General features: G+C 50.2%; 1 protein-coding gene across 8 annotated transcripts in view; it reads right to left on the bottom strand.

Moving 5' to 3' along the window:
• The window catches only part of LOC144718732 (nuclear receptor coactivator 3-like), a 118195-nt gene that overhangs the window by 4194 nt on the left and 94646 nt on the right, over positions 1-19355 (bottom strand). For 3 of the 8 annotated variants that reach the window (XM_078594223.1, XM_078594218.1, XM_078594224.1), the window contains 13 exons: positions 17442-19338; positions 16516-16750; positions 15486-15740; positions 14609-14902; positions 12176-12302; positions 10007-10175; positions 6689-7060; positions 4698-4793; positions 2960-3545; positions 2373-2517; positions 1832-1915; positions 1203-1368; positions 294-374 (listed from right to left, as the gene is read on the bottom strand). In XM_078594223.1, coding sequence (XP_078450349.1) covers positions 294-374; positions 1203-1368; positions 1832-1915; positions 2373-2517; positions 2960-3545; positions 4698-4793; positions 6689-7060; positions 10007-10175; positions 12176-12302; positions 14609-14902; positions 15486-15740; positions 16516-16750; positions 17442-19338 — 4507 coding nt within the window. The remainder of the gene's footprint in view (positions 1-293; positions 375-1202; positions 1369-1831; positions 1916-2372; positions 2518-2959; positions 3546-4697; positions 4794-6688; positions 7061-10006; positions 10176-12175; positions 12303-14608; positions 14903-15485; positions 15741-16515; positions 16751-17441; positions 19339-19355) is intronic. The other 5 variants (XM_078594220.1, XM_078594219.1, XM_078594221.1 and 2 more) reach the window with 5 other exon arrangements.

Here is a 19355-nt window from a genome sequence, read left to right as displayed (position 1 = left end):
CACTACGCACCAATAGCCCAGTGCCACCAATAGGAACATTGCCCACTGCTCGTTTGAATGCAGGCACACCTTGAATTTTTAAATTGTTACACCCATAAACCGTGAACATGCAGCATTGGCGTTCACTATTTCTACCCACAAGGAACTCGTTAACCCCAGCGTCTGTGCCACAGTTCTCGTCTCTGGTTGTTAATCATCATCACGACTAGGAGAGCAGTTCACGGTGAATTTCAACTTCACTGCTGCTGTTCTTTGTGAAACACTCTCACGATGAACGGTGAAGGAAATATTACCTTTTCAGCTTCGGACATGGCTGCAAACTGATCGTAGCGCGAGTGACCATCTTGGCTCATGCTCTGCCTCATTACACCTCCCTGTTTGAAGAGACAAAGTAAATCTGGTGTCAACCCTACACAAACACAGTCGTATGCATTTAACAGGGTAAAAACACCTCACTCACCACTTTCATAATTAACAATACCTTATAAGAGTGCAGAAATAAATCGTTGTTCTCCTTTACATCAATACCCCCGTGTCTGTCCTCCCTATGTTCACTAGCCTGCTCTGCCCAGCGTGGTGAAATTTGTTGGATCGCTAAAGGGCTGTTAATTATATATGTATTATAATACAAAACTACATATCGCGCAAACCTGTTGGGATTCAAAGAGCGGTCACTGCCCAAAACACACTAATAATAAATTACATCCCTGTCAATCTACTGCTTGATGATGGGTGTTATTTAACCATACCTCACCACACGCTGGTCTATTAACAGTTTCACAATCACACAAAACTGAATGCACCATCATCATCCAAATGCGGGTGAATACGTCAGATAAGCTGAGTACGTCCAACACTGCAGCTATTTTATGAGCAAATTATTTCCATCTGAATTGCAGCCAGAATGCGTTGACAAAACCACGCGCAAGTTAAATGCTTTTTTATCACGACACTAACGATTACTTATATCGGCAGCTTAGCGTGGTTGGCATCGGCCTTGGTTCAAGGAATGAAACGGAGTGCCCTGGTCCAAATTTCACTCCCCACCCGACCTCAATGCAGCCCGGCGCCCGGGCCCCAACAGCTTGTGGGCTCCCTGTGCAGTTGCACCGCCTGCACACTCGATCGCTAGGCCTCCGACGAACTGCTCCAAGAATACAGTGTTTGTAAAAAGAAGGCTACCCGTGGTTTATCTGCCGTACCTGCTCAGTGGGCATGGGCATAGGTCCGGGGCCCATGCTCATTTGTCCGTTGCCACAGGTGGTGCTGGCAGAGCCGGTCGTCATGGAGACAGAGATGCTCATGTTGTTGTAGAGGCTGGAGTCGCCCTCCTGCCCAAAGGGCTGCTGCGTCGGCGGGAACACACCGCTGCAGAGGCGGCGGTCAGGGCAGTGGTGGGGGGCGACACAACAGAGGCCTCAACATCCTGTGCTCACGATGTAACCGCAACCACCAGCAGCAGCAGCAGCAGCACTGGGTGCCTTTGCAAAAAAGTAACTTTGTTCTGATTTCTCATTGCTAGAGATTTTTGAAGGAATGTAACATCATCTCGTATTTGGCGATTTCCAAGAAATACTATAATTTTAAATAATATAATTAGGATAGGCTGATGACCAAATTGTCTGGGAAAGCACCCGCTCTCATCAAATCTTGGGACACTAAGCAGGGCAGAGTCCTGATAAGAGCTTCGATGGGCGACCACCTTGCTCAGATTGCGACATGGCTTGCGGGGCTTTGTGGTTGGCAGTAGAGGCAGTGGAGAAAATACATCTCTGCACTGCACTTCTATGCTGCATGTCTATGCTGCCCACCTTCACCAACCCTCACTGACCAGCATGGTGAAGTGTGGTCAAATAACCCCCATGACCCGCACGCCGTGGGGAGGCCCTCATCCAGCAGTAAACTGACAAAAGGGCTGAAAAATGTACATATAAACACAATATCAGCTTCAAAGGTTTTAAACTCTAATTGGCCGCCAAAATACCAATTTTTTTGCGATGCCTTCCAACTAATGGTGAAAGCGTTAATGCATTCGCTCTCTCCGTCTGAAGGAAGGTCGCACCATCATCCTCGTACAGATGATTCAATATTCACTATATAACCATCCAATGCACACAAAACTTTAGGATCAAGTTTTGTTGCTGTTCGGGACTGAGGCATTTGGCCTAAGGGTTTATTAAAACTGCGATTGAAGGATAATTATCCATAGTCGACCAAGACAATTTCCACGTGGTATCATCACGTGCGACTGGAGGCGGGGGAGTTGCAGGTGGTATAACGTTATTACCCCTAATTCAACACTTTTGAGGACAAAGGCTTGTTGGAAATTCGGTATCATAATTTGTATTAATTATCCGGACGTCGCCACTGACCTGTTGTTGTTGGTGAGGCCACCCTGCTGCCAGGGCCCCAGCTCCGGGGTGGTGGGCAGGCTCGGAGACTGCGGCATCCGCGCCCTCATGCGACCTCCGGGTGCGGTCGGGGAGCTGAACCCGGGCTCGCACGTCTGGCTCATGGCTGCTTGCGATGTCCGCGGTGGGGGGAGGTGGAGGTCAGGGCGGGGGTCATTGTGGCGACAGCAAGTTTAAAAGAATTAGTAAAATTTAACAGACTATCGCATGTTTTACGGATCGAAAATTAAAGCGAAGCTTGTGACGTTTTGCTGAGAATGTCGTAGGGTATTTACACAGCCGTGTGGCTGTTGCAATGGCGCATCAACGTGCGCCAGCACACGTCCACTCACAAGGTTGGAGCACAGTTTTGTCAACATTGTTACCGTAGTTTGTCATCGAATATACATTTTACTCTTAGTTAACTTACTTAAAATACAGATAAACCATACACGTTTCAGTTCAATAACACGAACAGGACCTATAAAACACAATAATAAGGATGCTTCCAAAATTCAAAACTCGACCACAAGCTTGGACGCATAGGGATAGCCCCGGCGTGCACGCACCTGATCGCGGGAACTGGAACACATTCTGCTGCATCTGCTGCCCAAACTCTCGTCCCGTAGGGCTGCCCGCCGGGATTCCCATCATGCCTCTGTTCACAGCAGCCGCCCCTCTTCCCATGCCCCCAGGAAACATGGTGGCACTGGATGCCCTGGGAGATGTTGGGTAGGGCATATACTGCTGCTGCTGCTGTTGTTGCTGCTGCTGTTGTTGCTGCTGCTGCTGTTGTTGCTGCTGCTGTTGTTGCTGTTGTTGCTGCTGTTGTTGCTGCTGTTGTTGTTGCTGCTGCTGCTGCTGTTGTTGCTGCTGCTGTTGCTGCAGCTGGGGCTGTGGTTGTGGTTGAGGCTGGGGCTGGGTCTGGGGTTGAGGCTGTTGCTGAGTCTGCGTCTGCGGTTGTTGCTGCTGCTGCTGCTGCCCCTGGGGTGGCATCCGGGGCATGCCCATCATGCCCCCAGGGCCCGGAGGATATCCTTGCTGCTGCTGCCGTATCATCATGGCGCGCTGCTGGTGTTGCATCATCTGCCGGTGCCGGCTGATGAGCTCTCTCTGCCGCTGGGCCAGCATCTGCGCGTTTAACGGAGGCTGCTGCTAATGACGGTAGGGAGAAATAAAAACAGTTAAATATCCCCATCACGTACACAGCCTCCCGCTCTCCACGAGAAAACCTGCGTAGACTTTAGAGAATGAATACGGAGCCATTTTTTCTCCTAACCAAATTTTATGAATATGATAACACAGTTGGCTGTGTACGGTGCGAAAGAAGTTCAACATACATGCGTATACATTCATACAAATGAAAGGGCTGTGGCGATAATGCAATTATGTCATGTGTTTTAACATTTTCATGTTTTAACATTTTGGATGTACTAATATTGTACGTGAAGGATGCATTTTTCAATATATTAAAATAACAAATTACACAATAGTAATCATTTATAGCCATTTGTCAATCCAATGCTTGGTGAAGGCGTCCCCTACGCTGTGTTAGTCATGGGGGTTCTTTGACCATATTTCACCATGGTGGTCACTGCAGGTTTGTCAAAGGGGAGAGCAAGCAGAACCGATTCGGATATCACTTGCCAATGATGTTGGGAATCAATCTATGGTTTCCATATTCATGAAGCCAGTGTCCTAACCACAGCACTAACTGCTCCCCAGGAAGGTTACTAGAATAAAGTTACCGAATTTCGTAATTTAATGCCCTTTTTTCTTCTTCTAGGAATCACCAAGTTGAAGGAGTGTCTGACCACACCACGTGGGATGTTTTATCCAGTTCCTTTTAGTTAATGAGCGTTTTTGTGTGTAATAGGAAACCTGAAGAAAATCCACGCATAAGAAGGGATATACCAGGCATGTCACAAACCTACTCGGTATACCACTACCCAGCATGTTTCATAGCAACTCCTCAGACTTCACTAACTCGTCTTCCAAATCTGGATTACAGGCGTGTGTGTGCCACAACATGTGGCCGTTCGCATAGCAACGTGTACGTATGAATGTTGAACTACTTTCGCACTGTACGTAGCCAACTCTGCTAATCGGAGGCTGCGGCGGGGGGAAGGACAACAAACTAAACACGAAAAGCAGTTCTCAAGAAATTACTTTTCAATTTAGATTTAAATGGCTTCCTAATATTACTCTGCAACCGCGCTATCCACACGCTTCGACCTGGTGTGAACCCCCACCCTCCCCCACCGTGAGTGAGTGCACGGGCGGAGGTGGTGGCAGAGTGGCACGTACCTGGCCCGTCATCTGAGGAGTGACGCTGGCACGTAACTGGGGATTGGGCACCGCGCCGTACGGCCCCATCATCGCCTGCCGGTTCTGGTTCATCATCTATGGCGGAAGGGACGGCGCGCGGTCGGTTAGAATCCACCGGCTGAGGTTCAGCCACCTCTTCGTTGGGAGCCAATAACGGGCAATGAAGGTCAAGGGGATTGTAAAAATACCGAAGTAAAATCCGTAACGATCGTTGGTAGGAATTCCTGACCTCAACGCCAAACTGTGAGCAGCTATAGTATTCCAAATAAGAAATATAAACCATTGGAACCTCATTTGCCAGTAAAAAATATGATAATTGTTTTTTTACCCTTCCATCTGGCGCCTTTTGGCGTCATCTGGTCCAACCCATGTGAGACTAGGCTCTAAGGAAAGCTGTCTCGGGTGTGGACCAATCAACTTCAAGGACAGTGCATACATTATCAGAGTTATGTTTTTTGTTTGCATTATGGCTGCAGGTATTGTGGTCTATGCAAACATGACTCCTTGTAAAAAAGGTGTCAGTTTTGTTGCCAGATAGAAGGGTAAAAAACCAATTATCAAGAAATATAAACTTTGGAAATTGAACTTTCGTCACAAGAGAGTGACCCCCCCTCTTCCTCGTTGGTGATCGCGGTGGCGAGGCCTCATGGACAGGGCACCCCTCTGCCGGTACAGGAGTCGCATTTCTCTACATCCTCCTCTGTGCAGACGACAACTTTCACCACCGCGGGAAGATGTTAACTGTATGGCGTTGACAATCATTAAAAAAAGATAAGCGTCATAAATTGGCCTAAACATTTCTAAATGGAAAAGTGACAAAAGCTAATGTTATTATTGATGTGAATTGTGCAAGACTGATATATATGTGTATGTTATAATTCATTATTATTTTATTATCAATACCATTCATTGCCAAATAGAATTGAGGAGGCTGTGAATATGAAGACTCACGACGCCAAGTTTGGGCCACACCAGCCTATATTTCATGATAAATGAGACGTCTCAACGACAGAAAAGGGTGTCGCAGTCTTCATCAGTCTAAAATATCCGACAGTCACGATGGGTTCAAACACGAGACACGTGGCGAGGTGGTACAAGGGAGCAAAGGCATGTAAACAACCAAGAATACATTTGCGCTGACACCATGGATGTCAAGTATTTTGCCTGTGCGCCACATAGAGCTCTCGGCCTGCCAATGGCCCACAGGGTTACACTTGCATGACCCTTCAGACTAATGTGTGGCAAGTCGAACGTACGTATGTACTGGGGAGTGACGCATGGCTCCAATTTAGTCCAAGAATGCTTCTTCAGTCCCCTGGTCTTTCGGAACACTTGACACCGCTATTGCACTATTGCCCTTAGGGCCTCATTACCCCAAAGTAGTAAGGACTGCACGCAATGTGGTACACGCAATGACACTTCCTGCATTTGCATGCAATACTCCACTCTGACACTGCCACACTACGGAGCACAGTGCGAATTCTTTTTTGGCTGTCATCAAGGTCAACCACTTTGTCTATCCAGTGCTGGTATTAACACGTCACGGTAGGTACTCCATATACGTTGAGTCACATAAGAGAAGCCCAGGTCGCTGGCTTCGAACAGAGCAGTGCTCAACACTATGCTACCGTTTTAGCCCGTACACAAATACAACAAAGATCACCCCCTATAGCCTGAACAAACTGTTGGGGCAAGTGGTGTTAAGCAAGCACTTATGAAGACCGGGGGACAGCACACGAAGGGGTGGGTGGCCGACACCATATCCGGCCACCTTCGTCTCCCTAGTGGCGATGTTTACACATCGGACTAGGTACTCATTTAAGGCTTAGTCGACCTAGGGGAGGCCCAGGACCAGTTCAAATATTCACCACTGTTACTGATCGTGATCGTGAGCGAGAATCGAACTCGGGTCCCTGGGTTCATAGCGCAACGCGCTAACCATAGCGTCACACGCACACCCGCACACATACCTGCTGCTGGGCCTGCAGCCTCTGCTGCAGCTGCATGCGGAGCTGCACGTTGGCGTTGGGCTGCCCCGGCGGTAACGGCGCCCTGCTGCCCACCATGCGCAGCTGGGCTGCGTTGGCGCCCGGGTGGGGGCCCCTCATCGACGAGGCCCCTATGTATCCAGCCATGGTGGCTGGACCGGCCATGCGGGGGCTCTGCGGGGGGTAGCCGGCTGGCTGGGCCCCGAACGGCTGCCCGGCGGCCGCAGCAGCAGCGGCCGCCGCGTACATGGCCTTGGCCTTCTGGTCCAGGCTCATCACCATCTCCATGGGGAGGCCGCTGCTGCCGCCACCCTTGAGCTGCTGGTTCGGCAGCAGATCCAAGATTCCACTCTGCTGGAGTAAAGATGGGTAAAGAGAAAAGCCAAACGCACGCAACAAAGAATAATAATTGTTAGTCCTTTTGTCGTTTTATTAGGACTGAGAAACCAGATATGCGGATCCGTTGAAATGTTGAGAAAGCGTTGTTTCTACGAAGGGCCGCGCAAGGGATGCCAATTCGGTGCTATTCGCTGCCAGATTCTCGGTCAAAATGTCTTCACCGAGGTCAGTGAAACCCCAATAATACTGGCTTGGCAAAGCTGTCAGCATTTCCATGTGTGCGCCGTACTAGCCAACGGATTGTTGCATTCAATTCCACAGATGGAATTGATATTCTAGGAAGTTATAACCGAAGACGAAAATAATAATTGCTTAACGTGCTCGATACAATGTGGCACAGGTTAACACTGGTAAACATTAACACTAATTTTGATGTTGCACTGTACTATGCTCCAACGTCTATGCTCCCTACCTTCACCAACCCTGACCAGTGTGGTAAAGTACAGTCAAGTAACCCCCACAATCCACATGCCGCGTGGAAGACCCTCATCCAGCAGCGGATTTACAAACAGGCGATACAGGTGCTATTTTCGCACACATAATCAGCACCTCAGCACTATCTGAACCTCAAAACAAAGAGACTCCCTGCTTAACCAAAGCAATAAATAAGCCAGACTAATTTTTTTTATTTTGGTCATAAATGAGTGGTAAGAAAAAAAATTGGACAGAACAACCACTGGTCACCTCCCACAGTGATGCTGGCTCATGTTAATGTTCCTGGAGGAATTCCTAAGATATGACATTTCACTATAAAAAAAAACACATTACAAGAGAAGCAACTGCAACACCACAGTCTAAAGACGATATTTCTATTCTTGCAATCTTCAATTATTCTGCAATCATAAATTGTTAATCCAGTAACGCGACAGAGGGCAAAAGATGGGCTGTGTCAAGCCTCTGCTTTCATGAAACTTGTATCGAAAACTATTAGGTGAATGAATTTGTAATAAAATACTTATTCTTTACAATGTCCTGAAGAAAAGGGCGCTACAGCCAATGTAAAATATCAACATTTTGGCCGACGAGCCTTTGATTCAGATGGTGAAGACAAAGTCGTGGAGGAAGCCCTCTCTTGTTCACACCACTGCTGGCAGAAGGGCCTCCACCAGAAGGAGCTCTGTAGTGCCCCTCGAAAAAGGATTAACCTCTAACGTTATGTCAGACAGAGTTCACCGAGTATGCTTTACTTTTTATTGAAACAGGTAAAGCCCACTGAGCTATGTAGCTCTTTTTCAAAAGCGACCTGGCTATCACAAATGATATCTCAATGAAGTGGCTTGTCACGTGGACATTTATAGCAGCCAAATATGGTACTCTTAAACGCATGTTGATTCTAAATGTGGAGGGAAAAACCGGAGGACCCGGAGAAATATCCACGCGACCACGAGGAGAACATGCAAACTCCAAATATACAGGCGTCAGGGTCAAAATCTAACCCACGACCTCATGCATACCAGGCAAGGTAGTTAACATCTTTCCACTATGGCGCACCAGTATAAAAATTGTCCAATTTTGCCATGGAATATTACTTTTACTTTCAATACAATTTCGATTGAAATAGCGCCCACATCCTGCATTTAGGACACTGTAGAGAAACACGAGGCTTGTTTATTTCATTGAGGAAAAAGGAGCAGTCAGTGCCTTGAGCCAGGACTTGAACAGAGGCAGGAAATCAAGACCTTCGTGGTGGCTGGGGAAAGTGAGTTCCAGACAATGAGCGCAGCAGAGGAGAACGAGCGACCCCCCCCCCACTAAGCGAAGGTTGATTAGGGCTTTGGTAGAAAGCCGTGATTGCTCGCGCGGGGGGGGGGAATGCTTGGAAGGCAAGTGGAGTGAGATGATAGGGGAGTGGCAGAAGAGTGTGGAAGGGAGTGGAATGCGTCGAGCTAGAAGAATACGCGGAGTGTGACGAAAGCCAAGCAGGGATGATGAATCCATGCAGGATCTCGAAGATAGTATGATCATGAAATTTGAATCAATATACACGTGCTCTGATCTAGTAAACGCTTGTTCCAATAAACTCTTCAATTCTCCCTGGGTGATTTATTTGTGCTTATGAAAACAAAAAAATCGTCGTTTATATGAATATCTGCTCCTCACTCTTCGAGGGTCAGAATGGGTGCCAGTATGACTGCACACACATCAGAAGGTACACCGATTACTTTAAGAAGCAATACTGTACAATCGGACGATACAATCTACATTCGAACCCGAATTCTACACTGGTTGGTAACTATACGTTTTCAGTGGGGTTATTTTTTATCCGGGTCGCACCTCCCCGCCGTTGCCACCGATAATTAATCCATAGTTCCTTCAGTAAATGGGTTGCACTGTCGAGCGCACTTCAACCTCACGCTGCTCGCCAAACGAATACATTATAAGGTCGCACTCGCCCAACGAAGATCCCCCGTATAGCCTTAACAGACTGTAGGGTGCAGTGCTGTTAGCGAGCACCTATGAAGGCCGGCACGGCACAAGAGGTGGTTGGGTGGCCAGCACCACGCCTGGCTGGCTCGTACGAATGTATGTTTGAACTTCTTTTGCACCATACTAGCCAACCGTGCTTATTTCGAGGTCTATGTCTCCCCAGTGGCGACGTTTACACACTGCATCAGGTACTCAGTTTAAGGCCGAGTTGCCCTAGGAGAGACTCAGAACCGGTTCAAATAGTCAATGATTGTTGGCCTTGAACGGAAATGTAACTCGGTTCTCTAGGGTTCATAGCGCGAGCGCGCTTAACGCTACACTACCGCTCCCCATAAGCGACACCTACACTCACCCACACACAAGCTCAACGCTTTCACCCACACTCACCCACATGGGTTACACGCTCTCACGCAATCACCTGTACGGGCTACACACACACTCACTCACCCACCCACAGGAGCTACACACTCTCACCTGCACGAGTTTGTCAATGCCCAGGGCACGGTCGATCTCTGCCAGGTCCACCTCGTCAGTGCTGCTCAGCAGCGAGTCCAGCTGGTCCAGCAGCGCCTTCTCGTTGTTTTGCGCCTCCAGGCTCGTGGGCGGGCACAGCAGCTCGTCCAGCGACGGCGTGAAGGCTTGCCTGCAGCAACGAGACGAAATTGTCATCAGGAACTCTTGACGAATCAGTGGAAATGGTTGATGTTAGGGGAACGGTCCACAGAAGCGAATATCATGGTTCTACTTTCCGAGATCGTTTCAAGTCGTCTCTGGTCCACATGGCAGAGAGCAACACTTTTCCAGAGCCGGAATCTATCGATTGATCAAGTACTGAACCAAATTTAATGTTTTTTTGCGGAGTTAATTGTCACTGGGATGAGATCCTCAACCCAATTACACTTGAACACCCCATAACACAAATTCTGCTGCTTGCCGAGTAACAGTTTGGATTTGAACCCAGAAACCTCAGTGACATTGCCGCAATGATCCAACACGGGCATTGTGAGCCCATCTCAACAACCTTAGGGTCATACCTTTCTTTTTTAAATAACCTAACACGTTTTCCAAAGGCAACTCATTATTTATTTACAAGCACTATGGTGGTGGTAGCTAAAAATTAACAAACTGCCCTGCACGTGTTACAGTAAAACAAAAACAAGCAGCAGTAGCGAATGCAATTGTGGTGGTGGAAGGGGAGGGAATGAGGGGTGGGAGCCAACGTGGGATCGTCGGGAGGGGGGGGGGGAGACAATCGCTATTGGATTCAAGACGTGCATGCCTTTGGCTGCACGAGCGATGAAACGAGCACCTGCTGCTTCTGCCGCTGCGGACATTGGTGGTGCTGCTGGGGAGGGGAGAAGCAGCAGGTTGCGACTCTGGCTTCTAAGCCGTACCCCCCCCCCCCATGCACAATACCAATTTCACACGCTGCCCTTTTCTTAGTGAGCCCCGCTGTGGAATCTACCGACTTTTCTACGAGGCTCAAATGCACTCCTGCATAAACGAAGCCACGCTCGGTAGCCAGTGGGTAAATATATCGGTGGAAGGAGGACAAGGGCAGGAGGGGGGGTAGGGTAAGCGGTGAAGGGAATGTAAACCAGTTTATAATCTTAATAATGATCAGGTAACATAAAGGTTGATTTTTTTTCCCTTGAGTGCGACCTAGCCCCATCGAGTCTCTGATGCACCAGCACAGCTGAATACAGCGATTATTATTATTATTTTCTTCACAACCCCATTGTCGATCAACTGCTAGATTAAGGCCTACTCAAGCCACGATTGGTCGTGGGGATTGCTTGACAATACTTCACACAATGCCGGTCAGTATGGGTTGGTGAAAGTGCGGGAGGGGCAGAAGGAGAATAGATTCAGATACCAACTCGCCGCTGATGTAATCCGTGGCCGGGAATAGAACTTGGGATTGCGGGGTTCACCGCACAGTGCAGCTCACCACTGTGCCACAGTTATAAATTATGAAGGTATAAATGCCCGGGAAAAAGGAGTGAATAATATATGTGCACACTGTTTCCTACAACTTCTCCAGACGTGGACTGTTGCATCGTGAAACCGTGGCAAATGGCGACGACTTGCGGAGGCCTTCATTGAGCAGTGGCCAGACTATGGCTAATGATGATGCTGAAGAAATGGACTGTTATCTGCGTGTGAGATACGGTGGTGTGGACCGGTAATCACACACAATCTGCAGCGTTACAAAGTGGCCAGGTGTTGGTAGCATAGCAGCTAGGTTGCCGATATAAACATTTTTTTCGTGCCATTTATTCACGTGTGCTTTTTGCCGTACTTTATTTTCCTCACAATTTGCAATAATAACTATGACACATTTGGCTATATATTCTCACGCAAGAACCTCCTGCGACAGGTCTTGAGACTCGGCCTGACTTTGTGAAACAAATAAGCAGGGCATAAACCAGGGGGTCGGCAACCAAAATAACAAGGAGAGTAATTGTTTTTTAGAATTCGGTAAAAAAAACCCCAATATTTCCAGAGCAACAATGCAATGTAAATACGAGACGTTGGCACAATAAAAAATAACCTCAATTTCACAAGTCCCAAGAGAGCCGCATGCGGCTCCGGAACTGCAGGTTGCGGACCCCCCTGGTTCAGAGTTTTAGTTTTGCTCACCTGTTTGCATCTGCCATTGACCCCTGTTCCAATCCCATCATGCTGTCACCGTAAGGAGGCATCTGATTGGACGGTGGCTGCTGGCCATATGGAGAGTTATTCAAGCCCAGCTCCATCTCGGAGGGAACTGCAGGGACACACAACAGCCAAAGAGAGAAGTCTTAGAAACCAGCACGGACATTTACAAATCATCCTCACGTAGCAATCGCATCCAAACAATGTACGCATTCGCGATCAAGTTGTTTTGGATTAGATCGCGTACATGTGTCGTACACCCACCTCCACCCGACAGAGCCAAGGTTTGTACATGCCAATGTGTTACTAGTTTAGCACACGGGTGTGCTCAAGAGAAAACTCACAACAGTTACAATGTATGCTCTCTGACATTCACATGATCTAACCTAAAAAAATATGCTGTCATGAATAATATTGGTCGTGAAAGCCTACGTGATGGATTCGCATACAATACAGAAACAAATGGATGTTAACATTTAATGCTGCACAATAGAAGCCATGCGTTTTTCTTCAAAGGTTCAAAACAGCATTTCAATATCAAGGCAACATTACCAATTTTGCAAATGTCAGAATAAAAAGGTATCTGCCAAAATGTATTCTCTATGTTAGGGCCAAGATACTCACATTTACGAGACCCAATATTACTGCAGCCAAGATGATGCACAATACAAACATCTGTGACAGTTGTAATATATTAACTGCAATACAGTCATCGTGCACTTTCAGATGCACTTCTGCGGCCATCCGGAACGCTGTCTTCCTTTCGACATTAGGAAGCCACTGGAACTATGCACTTTTAAATATAAATTGAAAACTCATTTTTTTTTAAACAACTTTTCGTGTTGCGTTTCTTATCCTTCTCCCACACCTCCGATGAGCATGGTTGGCGATGTACAGTGCAAAATAAGTTCACCATACAATGCAGGAGGAATATAATTTCGTAATAGTTGAAGGTTTTCAATCATACAATGTTAGAGTGTAGTGGATCTACTGAACACATTGAAACACTGGCCTTGAGCATCATCAATAGCCCAGATCTCTCCACTGCTGGATGAAGAGCCTCTCCACATCGTCAATATCCCTCGTATGGTCTTGCGATGCTGCATCTGGCTCCGACACAGGCGCTGATCCCAGCTCATTAGAAGGGATGATTGTGGCTGTCATCCCTCTGAGCCCTGTGCCCTGCCTAAGCCCATTTACCTTCATGATCACTCCGTACAATGTGTCGAGTTTGAGTTCGTTTTCTGATCGGTGTTGTTCCTCTTTATTGTTGTTCAGTGTAATTGATACTTATTTAGTAGGCAACATGGACTGATTGAGTCGGACCGCTACATTGTTTTTCATTATCAAATCCCAATTTCCAAACAAACTTCAACCTGTTCTCACTCGCCTCCCTTGCATCATTTTTATATTGGCTTGCTATCAATAATTTTCCGCAGATTCACACAATTCGTTGGGTTTTCCAGTTGGGTCTCGGCCCTCCAAAAATTATTTTATTTGGTTCATCAAATCTGCTTTACTTGACAATTTATTCCAACTTTCCAGCTTTGTTTGTGATGTTCTTCAATCGTTCCCTGTCATTATTTTCCACTGGCCACGACAATGAGTATGGTGTCAGCAATTCTGAGATGGATAATTACTTCATTTATATTTACGCCATTATTTCTCCAATCATAATTTCAGAAAACGCCTTCCATGAATGTCTTCGTGAGAGCACATCGCCTCACATGACTAGAGGGTTGCGGATTTTACACCACTGCCTCAGGACCGTCAGTGACAGGGAAACACGTTTGACCTTGACTTATCGTACTAATCACGCAGCACGGTATTAACACAGCCATGAGCAGCTTAATTTCAGTCGAGTCTGTGTAGGTCGGCAACGTTAATTAGAATCCGTACCCCGGCACGGCACACCACATCCAGTATACATCTCGCGATGGCTGTGACTATTTGTCACATGGCTACTTCAATCCACCAGTGACCCAGAAAATGCATTCAGTCTTAAATTAAACTTATAAACTATTTACCAGGTAAGGCCCACTGACCTTCACAGGTCTTTTTCAGCAGTGACCTGGTCACAAATGATAGCTCAACGAAGTGGCTTATCACGTGGAAATTTATAGCAGCCAAATACTCTTAAACGCATCTTGATTCCACATGTGTGAGGGAAAAACCGGAGGAGCTGAAGAAAAACCCACGCGACCATCAAGGTGAGAGAGAGACACCGCAAACTCCAAATATACAGCAGGCATCAGGGTCGGGATCGAACCCGCGACCTCCCGCACACCAGGCGAGGTAGTTAACATCTCGCCACTGTGGCGCCGCCCCCCCCCCCCAACACCGTGGCTACACCACGCCATTTTTAAACAAAGCCAAGATGTGCGCATCTTCCCACGTGGGAGTCGGCGAAGCGCTCACCCATCATGGGTGGCGGCTGCTGTTGCTGCTGCTGCGACAGCGGGCGCCCCACCGCACCGACCCTTGGCTTCATGGGATGGCCCACGGGGCCACACGCGGCGCTGGGACACGGGGCGGCGGCCGGGGATGACGGCATGCCGACCCCGCTCGCCACGCCGGCCACGGGCGACACCTGCGCCGCCCAGGAGCCGCCCTCCGCCTCCGTCATGCTCGCTCGTCGCGCCGGCACCGCCATGCCAGCTCCCGCCACCGCCACACCGCCGCCAGGCCCCGGCATGCCTCCCACCATGACCCCTGCGTGAGAGGCACGGTGAGGAGGGGAGGGTGGCGGGGTTTAGGGGGGGGGGTGGCCGTATCAACGGCACGCGCTGTGCCACGCGCCACGGGTTCCGGTTACGCGGCCAATGATGCAAGCAGCCAGTGTATCGCGTTACGTTGCAGCGCGGTCACCGTGCGGGCAAACGGATAGCACCCGACGCGTTTGTTTGTTTGTTTGTTTTTAAGGAGCGCGTGTTCTTTTTCTTCAGCACTCACAGACAGTTGCGCCCAACCTGGGTCTCATGGGCACGGAGGAGTGACAGCGTCTCATTGTGAAGTTTAAGTGAAGCCTTGGGGGTTTAGTGCAGGGAAGATGCACAAGGGGGACGAAGCATTACGAGCTTAGAGAACAATACAGAGCGGCTTATAAACGCTTCCGTATGGGAGGTGGTAGAAGGAAAGTTAATTTTCCCAGTGCATGTATTGGTAAATCAGGAGCCACAATGGTAATTATTTTATTTTTTTACACTTGTGCCACAATGTATCCTACTGATCTCCCAACAGTAAACAAAGTCTCCACACATTCGTAACCACGGTCCCACATCCGTGCCAAACATACTCAAGTGCGCGGGCAAGTTACCGTGACTGCCCGCGTTGCCCTTGCTGTTGGCCACGCCAGGCTGCCCCGGCTGGCATGGGTGGCAGGCCTGGTTGGCGGACACCGAGCGTAGCCCGGGAGGGTAGGGGCTCGGTCCGCGCCGGCTCGGCGAGTAGACGCCGGGGCTGCATCGTGGTCCCACGGCCGCCGGGTCCATCGACACGGAGCGCGAGAAGGATGGCCGCAGCGCGGGGGAGCCGGGCATGGCGCCAAAATCTTACCGCACAAAACAATCGCACGCGAACACGCGCACAACGCAGTCCGTAAAGAACATCTGCATGAGAAATTTTGAATAAAAAGCGGCAACATTTACATGCGCGCTCTGCTTTTAATGACGGCAGCCCCTCCCCCTCCCACCGATGCATAATCCCCAACCAAAAAAATGCAATGTTGATTTGACTGCTGGCGCTGGGACCCCCTCCCTTGACATCGGGCTCACCTCTCGCACTCTAATGCAAGCGACAGTCTTTCCAGGTGTAAAACCTGGCAGCAGATTTCAACTCTCAAGCGCTCGCCACCGGGAGAACGTCAGGTGACATTAATTTAGAGGGGGGGTCCCTAAAGTAAATGTTGTGGCCCTGCAACTTACTCGTCGCTCGTGCCACTGCTGCCGGAAGGGCCTCTGTCAGAGAGGGAGGTCTAAAGAGCCCCCTCTAGACGGTGTTTTAGCCGACTGTTCTATTCTGGCCAGATGCCTCGGATCGATTAGCTGTGGTATAACCATTCATTCTGTCGGATGGACAGAGGCGGTGGCAGGGGGGGTGGGAGATCTAGTAGACTGTCCCATTTGTTACAACGGCCGCACTGGAAGATTGAAACGGCGTGTCCAGTATTGCAACCACAACATCCACGGCAGCGTTCTAAGGCAACGACGACGCCGTGTCTCTACGTCAACAGGTGAGCACAACAAAAAGCATTTTTAGATTCTGCCGAACGTTTTAGTTTTCACTCCGCATGGAGGGCGACACTCTCTCCCCCCCACCCGCCTTACCATTGGTGGGTGCGGACGGCTTGTTCTGTGCCCTGGTGGCGCCGTGGCCGCCCATCTGCGCCGGCTCAAACCCAGCCGTGGTCGAGGACAAGGGGGTGATGGGTGGCACTGGAGTTGTGGGCGTGGACGCAGTGGTGGCCGCCTGGGACCGACCCTCGGCCACGTCCCGAACAGCCGCGTCGGACGTCAGGCTCCGTAGGAAGCTGTCGAGGTTGTCAAAGTCGTTGGTGGAGTTCTGCAGGAGACAAGAACCCGTTTTATCGCGCGAACTCAACATTTCTTTTCTCTTCATTTGATGGCAGAAAAAACAAGGGGCGTATTTTTCGCATTTTCCTTCCAAGTGTGTAAGTGTTATAAATTGAATCGTCCATTGCTCCCCCAATGGAACGATCCATATTTTATGTATTTTACCAGGTAAGGCCCACTGACCCTACACAGCTCTTTTTTTAGAAGCAACTCGGTTATCACTAATGCTAGCTCAACGAAGTGGCTTAACGCATGGAAATGTACAGCGGGCAAACACTAAACGCATGTTTCAGTGGAGATAAGAGACACTCCAGTAGTTCCTTCTTGGAGGATGCCGAGATTGACTTTTGCAATTGCGCTGGATATGTTTTTTCGGGTTTGTAACGCGTGTAGTTCGGCATGAGGTCCGGCGCTCCCGGCACGTGCCGAGAACCAGTGAACGTTACGCCCAAAAAAGCACATCGGAGAGTGACATTGGACTCTCGTTGAATCATAAACATCGTCACAAAATAAAACGTTCATATTTAACCCACCGGCCCTAGCTCCACAAAAAAATGCATCTCACGACGACGTGAAGCGATAACCCGTTATTATTCATTCGCTATTCCCCACTAACCGAAGCTATCGCTCAATGTCACTCGTTTCGTGACCCGCTGAGAAGTGAAAAAAGGAAACGCAACTCTTTCTTTCTCCGCGGGCTCCGTCTTGATGGCGCTGCTGCTGCTCACGGAGCACGCGTCGGCACCCGCTGATCGCGAGCCGCTGCACCCTCCCGTGGGCGACTCCTCGACCTTCACCGTCGCGCCCGCCGCCTGTTCCTCCTTCTGCACCTTGCCACCCTCCTCCTTGTCCAGCAGGTACCGCAGCAACACGTGGTCCTTGTCTCGCTTCTGGGGGCTGGCTTTCTCCTTCTTGATGCTCGCCATCCCATTCTCGCCGCCGCCGCCGCATTCTTTTTCGGACACCGCCTCCTGCTTGATTTCCACCGGGCCCCCCGGCAGGGAGGAGGAGGAAGATGACAGCGCCGCCGATGGCGACGTGGACAGATTTTCTGTCTTCCCTGCGGCGACCACCTCTCCAATGATTTTATCGGCGTCCAGAGTCGTCCCGCTCTCCTGCAGCAGCTTGTGCAGGATCTTGTGTTTCTCCGTCAGGGAGGTCATCCCCGATGAGCCGGACGCCGACGAGCTGGAATTTGTTGGCATCCCGTTCTCTCCGGCTTCCACCTTTATGGGCTCGCCCCTGCCCCCGTGCAATTGGTCCCTTCCTGACTGCTCAGAGCCGCCCCCACCACCACCTTCGCCAATCAGCAGCTGCAGCAGCTTCATGTTACCCTTGCCCTCGGCCGAAGTGCTCCCCGGTTCACTCGAGTCCCCGCTGCCAGATGCGGGGTCGTCCTTTCCCACGCAGCCACTGGTGCTGTTTTTGCCGCTGCCACCACCGCAACCACCGCCCACTTTCTGTCCGAGAGAATCTGCTTGTCCCGACTGGGCAGCAGCCTCCGACTGCCCGAGACACATGTTGGGCGCGCCACCTTCCACCTTAATGCTGCGCAACATGGGCTGCTGCGTCGGTGTGCTCGCGGACGATGCCGCGCCGACGTTCCTCTGGCCGGGCGACGACATTTTGGCCATGCCGAAACCGCCGGGCTGGGCGTCCGCGGCCGCGCCGGGCTGAGCGGCACCGGCGCAGCCCCGACTGCCGGCGTTCATGGCTCCCAGCGGCGAGCGCATGTTCCCCATAGCCTGGGGCGAGCGCATGCCGCCTGTCGAGCCGGCGCTCACCGGAGAGAACGGCATCCGTGGGGCCTCGAACGAGCCCTGGGGGCTGCTGTGCGCGGGGTTGGCCGCGCCGGGGCTGCACCTCTGCCTCGGCGACATCATCATCGCGGCCTGCGTCACCATCGCGCCGGGGCTGCTTCGGGCAGGGCTGCCACCCACGCTCACGTTAGTGCCGCCCTGGTTACCCATGACGCCGGCCATGCTGACCGTCCCTTCGCCGCCGTTCATTCCGCCAAAACGGTGGCCCACCGAGTTGGCTTGCGCTGCCGATGGGCTCCTGCCCATCGTGGCATCGTTAGGCCCTCCAAACCTGCCCGGTGCACGCCAGAAACCGGGCTGGCCTGTAGGATGGCCTGTGGGATTAGACGTACTGTAGCCTTGGCTGCTGACTGGCTGGTGGTGTTGTTGCTGCTGATGCTGCTGCTGCTGTTGTTGCTGATGGTGGTGATGTTGCTGGTGATGTTGGTGCTGTTGCTGCTGCTGTTGTTGGTGTTGTTGGTGTTGCTGCTGTTGTTGCTGTTGCTGCTGTTGTTGGTGTTGCTGCTGTTGTTGGTGTTGCTGCTGTTGTTGGTGTTGCTGCTGTTGTTGGTGTTGCTGCTGTTGTTGGTGTTGCTGCTGGTGTTGCTGCTGCTGTTGCTGTTGATGATGTTGTTCCTGGCTGGAACCAACAGGTAACATCGGCTGTTGGCCTGGCAGGTGTTGGTGCTGGCTGCTATTGACCATGACGTTGCTGTTGTTTTGTTTCCCAGCTCCAACTGCCTGTGCCATTGCGTCTTGACCAATTATCGACTTCTCTCTGAAAGAGATAAAATA

The sequence above is a fragment of the Lampetra planeri genome, chromosome 5, assembly GCF_965212315.1.
Source record: "Lampetra planeri chromosome 5, kcLamPlan1.2.h2, whole genome shotgun sequence".
In the NCBI taxonomy this organism is placed as follows: Eukaryota; Metazoa; Chordata; class Hyperoartia; order Petromyzontiformes; family Petromyzontidae; genus Lampetra; species Lampetra planeri.
The sequence above is the reverse complement of the archived record's forward strand: the minus strand, read 5'-3'. Positions and strand labels throughout refer to the sequence as shown.